Genomic DNA, 12,731 nt, shown 5'->3' with positions numbered 1-12,731 from the left:
TCATTTTTAGGTCTGTCAAAACTTAAATTAGAAATAAATGAAAGTCTAGACATACTATTTTCTATAATTAAAGAAAACCAGAAAAAAAATGTAATTGTATGAAAATGTTCAAAACAACCTAATGTTGAGGAGCAATGGGATACTTAAATTGTGGTATATCCACATGAATGACTGCATAGGCATACCAGCAATAGAACAAATACTGTATTTTAGTTAGGTTGGAAATCATAGCTCTCTCTTTTATACAAATCAGAAATAGGTGCCGTTTAATATGTTACTTTCTTAAGTGTTTTCCCCTGTTACACTTTTCAAAATAAAATTGAGACAGAAGGGAGCCTGTTTAAGATTTATCCAGATTAGAATTAATTTTGCCACTTGAGTGTTTTAGAAAACGGGAGCTAGACCCACTAATGCGAGTTGTAAAGCATAGCTGTGGACCACGTCCCCGACTATTCAAATAATTTACTTTTCTGTTTAGAGTTATATCCATGACTGAAAACAAAGGCTGGGAGCCGGCTGTGAGGTGGGGGGTGGGATGAAGAGAGCCTGTGTAGCCAAGGAGCTATTTCAGATCAGACGACTTCATTCTGTTGTACATTTCCGGTTATGCTAATCCTAACGCTCCTGTAAGAATCAGTTTTCCATTTCCTGCTAATTGTCATCTTCTCTACATGTTGTTTTTTTCATCTAGTTTTCAGAAATCTGCTTCTTGAATAGAAAATTATCTTTCTGGGGGTACCTGGGTGGCACAGTCAGTTAAGCATCTGACTCTTGGTTTCGGAGTCTCAGGGTCATGAGATCGAGCCCCGTGTTGGGCTCTGTGCTCAGCGCCCAGTCTGCTTAAGACTCTCTCCCTCGCCTTCTGCCCCTCCTCTCCAAAATAAAGAAATCTTAAAAAAAAAAAAAAAGGTACTCAAAGTACTTTAAAAAAAAGAAAATTATCTTTCTGTAAATACTTAGCCAAGACACACTCGATTTTAACCTCATTTATTCATAATATTCATGTTTAGAAGAAAAGTAAAATTGCTATAAAGGGCAAGTCAACTGGTATTTGTGGTTAAGACCTTTGTAGCTTTATCAAATCTTATTTTTTCCCTTTGGCCATCTGATGTTTTAATTTTTACTGTAACCCTTAATTTAGCTATTGCTGGTTCTCGGACACATTTTACTATTTAGTCCCTGAAATTCCAGTGAGGTGAGAAACTTAAAAACATCCCGAACCATTGCTTATTAAAGAGCATCCAGTCGAAATGTTGAATCTTGACTATACAGCTCCCGCAGGTGCACCCTTGGGGTTCTAAAGGATTCGCATCATGAAGGCCAGAGTGTGCTTTTTGTGCCTTTCACTCACTGTGCTTTTCTTTCTCGTCCTCTTATTCAGCTGGAATGCTTGTGAACTGCTGAGGCCGAGATCCCGAGGAACCCAGCTGGAGAATGCCGTCTGAACGCTGCCTGAGGTTGGCCCTTAGGATGCTTCCTTGTTTGCTGTCGTGAGCCCTGTCGTGGTCACACTGAGCGTCCCAGGGCTGAGTGCAGAGCAGGGCTCAACACATAGTTGGGGGAATTAAGCAAACCTGTCAGAGTGTGTGTGAGTTTAGTATCATGGGTTAAGCACTGTGATCTATTCACTGGTCATAACTAGGTACATTTCATGGTTCTTTGAATGAGACGACTTATTCTTTTCTTATTTGGGATATCTCAAAAAAAAAAGTATGCTTCTATAAAGGCATATGATTTAAAAAAGAAGCAGATAGCTGTACTTATATATGACGGTCATCCCCTTGAAAGCAGTCACTTCGGGGAGTGTGATTATGCATTCTCAGAGCACTCATAACGTTTTCTTTTAATAATTCATGTAACAGATACTGAGCCAAGCACTGTCGTTGATGCAGGGGATCCATCAGTGAATAAAACAGATAAGGTTCCTGCCCTCATAAAATGTATATTCTTTGGGTGAGACAGACAGTAAGCAAATCACACCCAGTAACAATGCAAGTATAATTGTGAAAAGTGCTTTGAAGGAAAAGTACAGGGTTGACAGAATGAGGAAGCGCCTTCCTGAAGAAGGCTCTGTAATCTGAGGTCTGAATCATGGGATGACTTGGGGAAATGCTCTGGGACAGGAAGGAACTTGGCCCATTCCCCAAAGCTGAGGGTACAGTCAATTAGAAAGCACAGGGCTCTTTTTTTTTTTTTTTAATATTCTTTGTGGAAACAAGTCTCTGTTATCCTCTGAGGCAACAGTCAAAAGGAGCGTCAGAGCAAAGAATAGGAGACGTATGAGACATAGGAAATACTTTTCTTTTTATTAATGAGGACCTGGGTATGTCTGTGAAATGATGAGACCAGTTTTCTTCTACAACTAGGAAGCTGTTAGAGTTGAGCAGTTCCAAAAATACGTTCGGAAGTGGAGGGAGGCCTTCTACAGCCGGTACAGCTCTGAGTCTTGCTCTAGATGAGCGGTTCTCCGTGGGGGATGACTGTGCCTCAGTGTACATTGTTCAGTATCTGCCAACATTTTGGGTGGTCCCTGGGGTTGGGGGTGCTTTTGGAATCTAGTCACTAGATACTAGAGATCCTGTTAAACACCTTGTAGTATGCAGGGCAACTTTCCATAGTGAAGAACAATCTGGCCCCAAATGTCAGTCTCCCGGAGGTTGAGAACTCCTGTTCTAGATCAGTTATCCAGCCAATATGGCCCCTAGAGACCGTAGACCCTAGAGACCATGGTATCTGCCACCACCTCAGCCAAGCGATGTATTTCTGGCTACCAGGATCTATGTGTGTTTGTTTCAAAATTAATTTTTACTTTAAATCTGCCATCTCTGCTTTTATTGATCAACTCTGATCCCACCACCCTCTGTCCTCCACTGCACCATCATCTCTCTTAAGGGTCTTTCCTTCCCTGCTGTGATGTGGCTCCCTCCCTTCCTCACCTTTCAGACTTCCTTTGTGCCCTGAGGAACCGTCGTACCATGATTGTATGCTCTGCTCTACCATCACCATCACCATCACCCTGAAAAGCTCTTCTCACCTGCTGACTTCACTGAGACCTGTCCTCTCCTGAGGCAACACTTATCTTGTCACCCTGCCAAGTGTGACATTATTATCTCCTCACATCTCATGTATTTGGGGTCTGGGTAGAGAGGCTGTTGTTACCTGGGACATAGTTTTGCTTCTCCATCATTACTCCTCAAGTCGGTTGTCTGAGAAGGCAACAGTAACAAAACACAACAAAGACCTCCTCATTCTAGCGCTCTTTGGCTCGTCCCCATTCTCCTCTCCACTGTTGTCAGGGTCATTTCCCCTCCTTTGCCGAGCATCTGGCACCCAGCTTACAGTGTTCTTCCTCGTCACAAACCCTTTACAATTTCCCAGTCTCCTCAGTGTTTGCGTGGAGAATCTGTCCAATTTGGTGACCTGGGATCTTCAACCTGCTTAGCTCCAAGAACTGTCTCCTTCCAGTGAGCCATCCACTCCCACGGTTCCCCCTTGGGCCTTGAACCCCCAACAGATCAGCCACTTTACTGTTACCAGGACCTCCTCTCTGTCTAGCCTGCTGGTTTACCTTCCCCCACCGTGGTTGTACTTCGACCTCTTTGCAGTGTCTCACATACCGGCCCTGCTACTTTCTACCAACCCATCATCCCTTTCTTTCCCTCGTTTCCCTTCTTATCTTGTTTAGATTCTACAGCTCTTTTAAATTCTTAATTTCTCTTGCTTCCTGCATTTTTGATGCATTTGCCTGACAATATCCCAACCCAGATGAACCGAGATATCCTTGTTTCCATGGCTACATGGTCCAGTGGAGATTGGTTCCACTAAATCTTTATATTAACAAACCAAAAAAATGCTAAGAGTTTTAATATGTGTTTTTGGTCCGCCTGTTCCCTCCCTCCTGCTACTCAAAGGGCAGTCCTTTCCCACCACAGAGCCCAGCCATCCTTCTGTATTTTGAATACTATCTTTCTTCTTAGCTACGTTTGACTGTTGATTGTCTCTGCACTGTCTGCTGGAGACACAGGTGTGCTTCTCCTACCCTCTCTATGTAAGTGAGTCCCAGATTTACCCCTCTAGCCAAGCCTTTTCTGAGTTCCAGACCCTGCACCTCCCCCCCCCCATCCTCAGGGTTTGAACAATTAACGTTCTGTGTGAGGGCCATGCTCCCTCCTACTTCGAGATCATACATAGCACTTGTTCTCTCCCATCTGGAAAACTCTTCTCTCCCCTTTATGCCACAATAACTCATTCTCATCCTTCATCCCCCAGCTCCAACTTTACTTCTTCTGGGAGGCCATATTATTTGATGAGTGTGTAACTACCGCGCTAAACTGAGTGTTCTGCAAGGGGCGCTACGAAGTTTGGTTTGTTCGCCATTTTATCTCCAGTATCTAGCACAGTACCTGGCATAGGATAAATAAATGTTTGTTGAGTGAATGAATGAAGGGAGGAATGAAACAAAACCATTTATAGTTAAGTTCCTTTCTGTATAATCTTTACTACTTCTTAATCATCCTCTAAGCATATTGTGTCCTCTTTGCTTATTATTGTGACCATTGCTCTTAATTGTTTAGCATTCATTTTAAGGTATTTACAAATTTTAAAGTGTTCCATAAAAAAGAAAATTGAGTTCCATTATGGGGCTAACAGCCTGCCCACTTAAATAATAGGGCTGTTTTACTACTGATGTTTTTAATTTGTGTAGAAATATTTTGACTGTGGAATTGAAGTGATTAGGGTACTCACCTGATAATTCCTCAATAGATTGAATTGAGATAATCATGAAGAGTTTCAGTACTATCAGCTTTTCCATTCTTTTCTTTCTTGTGTAGTCTCTTGGAGAAATGAATCTCTTTATGCTACCTGACCACGTTTGATTTATAAGTATGTAGTACTTTATTGGTGGCCTTACTTGAAAACTACTTGCATGTATTTTATATATCGTAGGTATACAATGATATAGAAATTGACTTGAATTTTAAAATTTGAAATGCAGATGTTTAAAAACCCAGATAGCTGTTTTGGAATTTCTGTCCTAAAAACTGACTGAACTCAGTCAAAATTTGCCTTCTGTAAGTGAGGCCCTGTGAGATTTCTATGATCAAAAACGTCAAGTCTATGGACTGGAAGCAGAGATTCGCACTCTGGCGGAGTTTCGCTCTGAGTAGGGTGTACCATGTTATGGACATCATGCTCTGCATTTGGTTTTTTCGTTTTTGCCACCAATTCCAGAATGAACATTAAAGACTTGAAGTCATGAATAATCCTGTTCCCTGAGAGCTCGTTTATTTATCTCCATTATTGAACGTGGACATGTGGCCAATCAGATGCTCCCTGGCACCACGAGGAAGCAACCTGCTGCTCAGAGAGTCTGGCGCTTCCCGTGTTGTACCCCAGAGGCTGTGCCCTGTGAGACAAAGGAACAGCCATGCTCCTCGGCAGCCTGATGGGATGCGCAGCCCTTGCAGAGTTCAGGTGGAAAGGAATGAGGGACAGGTCCCCCGGGAACTTGTACGCTGTCCGATACGACCATAATGATTAAAAATTCTCAAGTAGTTACATTTTAAAAAAGTAAAAGGAAGGAGGTAAAATAAGTTTAACCATATAGTTTATTTAACCCGTATACCCCAGATATTATTATATCACCACGGAATCAATATGAAAATATTAATGAGACATTTCACAGTCTTTTTTCATACTTCGCCTGACATCGACTGCATTTCTCGCGTACAACACATCTCAGTTTGGACTACCCACATTTCAGGTGGCCAATAGCCACCTGTAGCTAGTGTCTGTTGTACTGGACAGTGTAGTTCTAGGAGATCCCTCAGAGGAAAGACTATTAGGGTTGACCTGGGGAAGCCAGATCACCTTCTGCACTTACCTGTGTGTTTTAAGGTGGCAACATTGCTTCCATGGGTGATCTTTCCCAGTTTTAGGATGACACTCAAATCTGTGTACCCTTGGGAAATGTGCTTCATGTTTTATGTTGGTGCTTTTCAGTAATTTAGGAAGTTTTAGGAATAATCTTTTCCTTCCTTCATCATTGTTTCTCAGATAATGGAGGGACATTGTTGGGAAGTTGAGTGTGCTAATTTGCTCTAAATTATAGATGTCCACGGGGCCATTTGCAAGCATGTATCTGCTCATCTTACTTTAGACACAGTCCTTTATAGTCTCTGATTCACCTCCTCCCTTGTTTTCGATCCTTGCCCTCATGAGATGGGCTGGCCACTTTCCAGCTGTGTGCCATGGTCACACATGCTTTACCATTTAGAGGGTTGAAGTCTTTTGCAGACTTACATCTGAGAGTTGAGTGGGAAGTTACTTTCAGAATACAATAAAGACTTGTTGATTAATAGGCCTTTATTTCTTGCCAAATGTTGGAGTATTTGTTTCTGCTTTTAAAGATTCCTAACATATTGGTTCCAAAATATTTGGGATCTTGTGCCAAGTGTTGCCTTAAATATTTAGCATGTTGTTTTCTTGAAGCTTGACTATTTCAAGCCCAGCTGAATGATCCTGTGAAATCGCGCAGCATCACCATTGTTTCAGAGCTGAGCCCTTTATTCCTTGCCAAATTTCAGTTTACAGCTGCTCTTTCCCTGGTGGGATTTATTCGCTGTCAATAGATATCTGAAATGCAAATACTGATTCAGCCTTGATAATAAGGACACGAATTGTGACACTATATTTGGAAAATGAGTAAGGAAATACTTTAAGGCAATTATTTTAACATATTCTACTGTTCCACTAAAAATGAAATTTTAAAATACATTTATTTAGCATTTAAGGTGACATTAAAAGAGAGAAAAGTAATGAGTGTTTCAAATAAATTTGCAATGAGTGGTTCAAGTAAGTGAGTAATAATTAGAATCTGGTTTTCTCTCCCCAAACTTATCTTAGTTGCAGTGCAAAGATAAATATTTTTGAAGCCCGATTTCAGATATTTCTTTTCACTGTCTCATGTTATTATTTTCCTGTGTATCCTTTTCAAAGGCAGCTTTGATTTTGGAATAACTATGGATACTATAAATACAAAGTTAATATGGACTTTGTGATTTTTTTTCCCCCGTGGCAATCAGAGGTTTTTGAGATCTTCTTCACAGCTTATCATTTTGTTTTGTTTTGTCTTTTTTGTTGTTGTTTTTTTTTAAGCAGGGGAATTATGTTATTGTGTTCTTGGCGATAGGTTTTCAAAATGCCTGATCTCTGGACCTTTGGTTTTCTTATCTGTAGAACAGAGATAAGAATAGTGACTGCCTCACTGAGTTGTTAGGATTCTTAAGTGAATCACTAAGACTGCTTCATGGAACATAGGAACATATGTTTGTGAAACATATAAAAATGTCATCCTTTTAAGAAAGATTTTTCAAAAACTATCCTAAAGCTTTACTTTAGCTGATATGATATTTCTGTTACTATTCTGTTCCCCTGTTTCTTTAATTGAGTGATGCTGATCAATCTCCATTCCAGGCTTTGCATAGAAATTTGTATTAAAAAGTTACTTGTGCTTCTAAATGTGCTTTTCAGTTACTGATTTTAAATGTCTGCTGGTAGCTGGAGCCTCTAGATGAATATTCGATGACAGTAACCATTTCAAAACTCGCTGCTGCATTTCAACTGAAAATAATCCTCCCACTTCCCACGAGAACTTCCTATATCATCACCTCCTGTCAAGTTTCTTTTTTTTTTTCTTTCAATAGTTCTGACATTTCTGAGGCTCCCCAGTCAGAGATGTCCAGTAAAGCTTACGGGGCTGTACCGTGCGTCTCACGGGAAGCATCTGGTTCACTTGCAGGTGGGGGTCTGTGTTGAAGGGCAGTCAGTTCACCAGCCAACCGGCAGCACGGGCCGGGCAGAGGCTGTTAAATAAACTAACCACGCAGACGAGGCCAGCGGCGACTCCCTGGCTTCCCTGAGCGGCTCTTTCACATTCAGAGGGAAGAACGGGATGCAGGAGTCGTCAGGATAGGAGAGATGAGACGATGTCTGTCATCCCCGCGGTATCTTCCCTCAGCTTCGAGAAGAGTCCAGAGGCAGGGCCTGATGGCCCTTGTTCTCATTCTGGGAGTAACCTGTGACTGGTGCGGCACCCCCATCCTGGTCTGATGCCAGTTCTGAGATTTTAGAGCGCTGTGGAGACTCTATTCGTGGATCTAGGCTGGCGTCGTTCATAGCTGTCTACACATTCAGGGTGCCTTCTGTGTTTGTGGCATCACTTCCACATTATTTTGGCAAGATCTGGGGTTTCACTGAGGAGTTCTAAAAGGACATAGGATGAATATTTTAAAATGGGCTAAGGAGTGCAGGGCTAAATTTCGCAAGGAGTAAATTTAGCAATTTCAAAAAATAGAACAAAAAATAAAATTGTATAGTCATTCCTAAATGTAGTACAATGACCACATGCAGAGATTGAAGGCTGATAATATAGATATATTTTACTTTCAGCCTCAAATTCTCTTCATTTACCATGACGTTTCTTTTGATGTTCTCCCATGGTACATAGTTTCCCAAGTTTAGTAATCATCTGCCGTGGTTTAATTAATTGCCTTTTACATGAAATGGTCAGTGGCAGCCCTTTTATCTCTAACCGACATTTACTGAGTATTGTTTTATTTATTAATGTAGTATTGTGACCTGTGGGGAGACTTGGCAACTTCCTGTATCTCTAATGAGTCTTCTAGGTCCTGCGGATTCTGTGTTAGATCAGTGCATGATGGTGGTGACATTCTGAACTTGAACTAACCCCACACAGGCAGTACAGAGCTAGAGAAGGAATTAGAGAGTTGGGAGTGGGGGTCACAGAGGTACACACATCCAGATGCACATCCAGAGAAGGCTGTGCCCTCAGAGATGTATACGTATGGAGGGGACCGAGGCCCAGAAGCAGAGGCTCACGGGCCCACAGACATGGGCCAATACAGACACAGACGGACACGCACCAAAACACAAATTCAGAAAGAGAAGCACTAGTAGGATAGAGAAAGACACCCTGAGGGGGTGAGGAAAAGAGAGAATTAGAGAAAAGGAGGGCAAGCGAATAATAGAAGGAAGTGGGAACAAGAAGGTCCCATTCCTATAGTGAGCTGGGACCCGCACCCCTCACCCTGGTGCTGGAGGGGTGAGGTCGCACGGGGGTGGCAGGGGCTGGCAAGAGGAGGAGTGTTGATGTGATTGCTCTCTTTCGTAGTATTCAAGAAATGCTGACAGGCCAGAGGCTCTGCCACTCGGAATCTCACAATGATAGTGTCTTGGCAGCACTGAATCAGCAGAGAAGTGATGGCATCCTCTGCGATATCACCCTGATTGCCGAGGAACAGAAATTCCATGCTCACAAAGCAGTCCTAGCAGCATGCAGTGACTATTTCCGGGTAAGTTGGGGTCCTTTGTTTGTTTCTGGTAAGATATCTATACACGGAGGATGACGAAGTTTCCTGAGGTGGCATGCAACCACCCGTCAATTAGATGGCAGTCCCCAGACCTGTGAATATTGGGGGACTTTCAAGGGCAGAATGAGATTGGGGTTCTGGTGGGATCCTCCCCGGGTTGGCCACCTGCATGTCCCTCCAGTGGAGAGCAGACTTCGCATCTGAGCCCAGGGGTGTGTGGTACCATCCCACCGTAAGACAGTGTGGCATTGTAGTGCCCCTAATGGGGGTGTGAACTGGGGAAGAGGATGTTTCTGGATTCAGGATCAGAAGGACAGTCTGCAAAACAATTTGTTAAAATTTAAAACGTCCATAAATATATGTAGTGTTTCTGATCTTTTATTTTGTGTGCATGTTCTTGTCTAAATGCTTTCCAACTATTTGCTCCAGAGACAGACACAGTTGGCCTAGTGGACTTTTCTAGTTGATAAGTGTGTGTTGTTGAAGGCATGTGGTCTTGTTTAATAGAAGTTTGGAGCTTGATTTTCAGTGGCTAATGAGATATGGTGATATGTTTGTTGCTTTATTGTATTTCATTTTAATTCCAGCATAGTTAACATACAGTGTTATATTAGTTTCAGGCATACAATCCAATGATTCAGCACTTTCATCACAAGTGCACTCCTGAATCCCCATCACCTATGTCACCCGTCCCCCCACCCACCTCCCCTCTGGTGACCATCGATTTGTTCTCTATAGTTAAGAGTCTGTTTCTTGGTTTGTCTCTCTTCCTTTTTCCCCCATGATCATTTGTTTTCTTATGTTCCCCATATGAGTGAAATCATAGAGTATTTGTCTTTCTCTGACTGACTTATTTCACTCAGTATTATACTCTCTAGCTCCATCCATGTCCTTGCATGCTTATTGTTTTTTTTAAAGATTAAAATGTACAGTATGGTTATAATTACCTAAATGCCATTTATTTAGTACTTCCTATGATTTAAGTGGTAGAAAAAGAACTTTGTATACATATCTCATATAAATAAGAATAGAAATTGTGATTTTTTTTTTTAATTTCCCTTAACAAGGTCTTAAAATGCTACAGAAAACCAACTGAGGCCCATGGGCGATTTGTTGGTTTGATTGGTCTAGTTCCAATAATAATCTCGGTTTTGATGTCTAAGAGACAATATCAGCTGCACTCAATTGTCAACTAGCAGTTAAGCAGAATTTTCAAAGATGCCAAATCATAAAAGAAAGCCTTTTTTTTTTTTTTAATGTTTTAGATGTGATGAGACCTAGTGCTGTAGAGGATCAAGTACTTAAAATGTCTACGAATAAAAATTAGGGATTTAATTCTCAACTGCAGAATATCTGAAAAGTGACCTTTTAGGCGCATTTATATAATGTTCCATTTTATACACTCACGCGTTGTCAGGCATTCATCTTCCAGGAAGGTTATATTATTCAGGAGGCTTTTCAAACAACGCACTTTGGGTTGTTCTGTATAGCACAGGCACATTATAATAACATAATATACTAAGTTTTGTTTTCCTATAGACCATAATATAGTCCTGTTGCTACTTAGCGTCTCTCCTCTTAGGTCTCTGCCGGTTGGCTTTTGAATGTAATTTGGGGGTATGGTTTGGTTTTGTGCATGCGTGTATGTGAGAGAGAAAGCGTGTGAGTGCTTGTCGCTTGTTGGCCTGGACGAGTGTCTGCTGCTACTCCCAGGCTTTCATCTCTCAGTGCCTGGATACTCTGAGAGTGCCTCCTTTATAACGAACACCTGTGTACAAAGCTCACGAAGAAAGCTTTATTATTCCCATGATGCAGATAAGGACACTGAAGTGCAATATGGTGTTTTGTTTCTTTTTTTTTTAAAGATTTTATCCATTTATTTGACAGAGAGAGAGAGAGCTCAAGCAGGGGGAGCTGCAGAGGGAGAGGGAGAAGCAGGCCCCCCACTGAGCAGGGAGCCTGACTCAGGGCTTGATCCCAGGACCCTGAGATCCTGACCTGAGCCGAAGGCAGAAGCTTAACCGACTGAGGCAGCGGGCGTCCCTGAAGTGCAATATGTTTAAGTGACCCACCCACAGACTGCCAGATATTAGGTGAAAGAGCTGATTTTCACACACGAGAGCATGTTTCCTGGAGGACAGAATGGTGCTTTTTCCCTTTCACCATGGGCCCTGCTGGATTCATACACAGTTCCTGTAAACTCACAACCTGCCTGTGAGATGAAAATTAAGTGACTTTTGTAGTGAGTGGTCAGATGGAGAAACCAAAACAAAGCTGGAACAGTTGGTACTTTTAACTCTCTTCTAGGCACAGTGTTGAGCGCTGGAGTTACAATATTTAACCACACATATACTGAGCCCTGTGGCATTTGCAATATAGAGATTATACTAGAAGTAGTTTTAGCCTTGTCCTCTGCCCCTTTTGTTAGTTTTTGTCCCAAAACAAACCACTTCAAACTCTAGAAGTGGAATAGTTCCTCCGGTCAGTCAGCTCTGCTGATCAATGCTGGATTCATTCTCACATCAGCAGTTAACTGGACTGTTGGCTGGAGGCTGGATGACCTGAATTGGCCCTGTTCACATGTCTGGCGATTGTGAGGCTCTTGGCTGAGGTGGTAGGGGACACTGGGCACATATTTCTCACAAACAGGCTAGCCTGGGCTTTTTCATGTGACAACTCAATTCTAAAAACAGCCAGCAAGAGGATAAGCCTCAGTGTATAGGTACTTTTCGGTCTTCTATTTTTATCCTGTTTTCTGATGTCCCGTTGGCCAAGGAAGTTACATGGCCAAGCCCGGAGTCAGTGTAAGAGAGTATACCAAAGGGCATAGATGCAGAAAGGGAATGAATTTGTTGCCATTTTTGCAACCTTCTGCTGTCAAGAACTATCAAGACTGAGATTTTATCCTACATGCAAGCCAGCACATTAGCCTAACACAGTTTCATAGATGCTGGTAGAAGACATGAGACTCCAAAGTCAGAGACAAAAGACAGGTTATGACTCATAGCTATAGCCGTCTATGGGTCTCAGCTCATTTGCACCTATACCCTGAGCCTCTGTTCCCAGAGGTGACGTGAAGAGGGCTAGCTTCCATTGCTGTACCCAAAAGGGACTGCCTGACCAGAGAGGATCATTGAGTTCAGGAAACCCAAATCTTTTATAATGGTTCGGAAACATGTCTGTTTTTTGTTCTGGAGTGACACAGTATTATACTAGACAGTAAGCATGCCTGCCCTTTGCTCTGTAAAGAGGCACCGTATCTTCTAGGACTGTAAGCAAAACTGCCCTTTACTCCTAAGGGAGACACTACTCTGTCTTCCAAAGCTGTTTGCTATAGAA

General features: G+C 42.1%; 1 protein-coding gene across 15 annotated transcripts in view; it reads left to right on the top strand.

The window, feature by feature from the left end:
• KLHL32 (kelch like family member 32) overlaps positions 1 to 12,731 on the top strand; it is a 253,190-nt gene that overhangs the window by 43,926 nt on the left and 196,533 nt on the right. For 14 of the 15 annotated variants that reach the window (XR_008959002.1, XR_003319828.4, XR_006411007.3 and 11 more), the window contains 2 exons: positions 1,382 to 1,457; positions 9,194 to 9,374. Coding sequence is in view for 9 of the 15 variants with exons in the window: in XM_026511771.4 (XP_026367556.1) it covers positions 1,435 to 1,457; positions 9,194 to 9,374 (204 nt within the window). In the remaining 6 variants the exon portion in view is untranslated. Of the gene's footprint in view, positions 1 to 1,377; positions 1,458 to 9,193; positions 9,375 to 12,731 lie in introns of those variants that run through there. The other variant, XM_057311175.1, reaches the window with a different exon arrangement.

Source organism: Ursus arctos, unplaced genomic scaffold (genome assembly GCF_023065955.2).
Source record: "Ursus arctos isolate Adak ecotype North America unplaced genomic scaffold, UrsArc2.0 scaffold_13, whole genome shotgun sequence".
In the NCBI taxonomy this organism is placed as follows: domain Eukaryota; kingdom Metazoa; phylum Chordata; class Mammalia; order Carnivora; family Ursidae; genus Ursus; species Ursus arctos.
The sequence above is the reverse complement of the archived record's forward strand: the minus strand, read 5'-3'. Positions and strand labels throughout refer to the sequence as shown.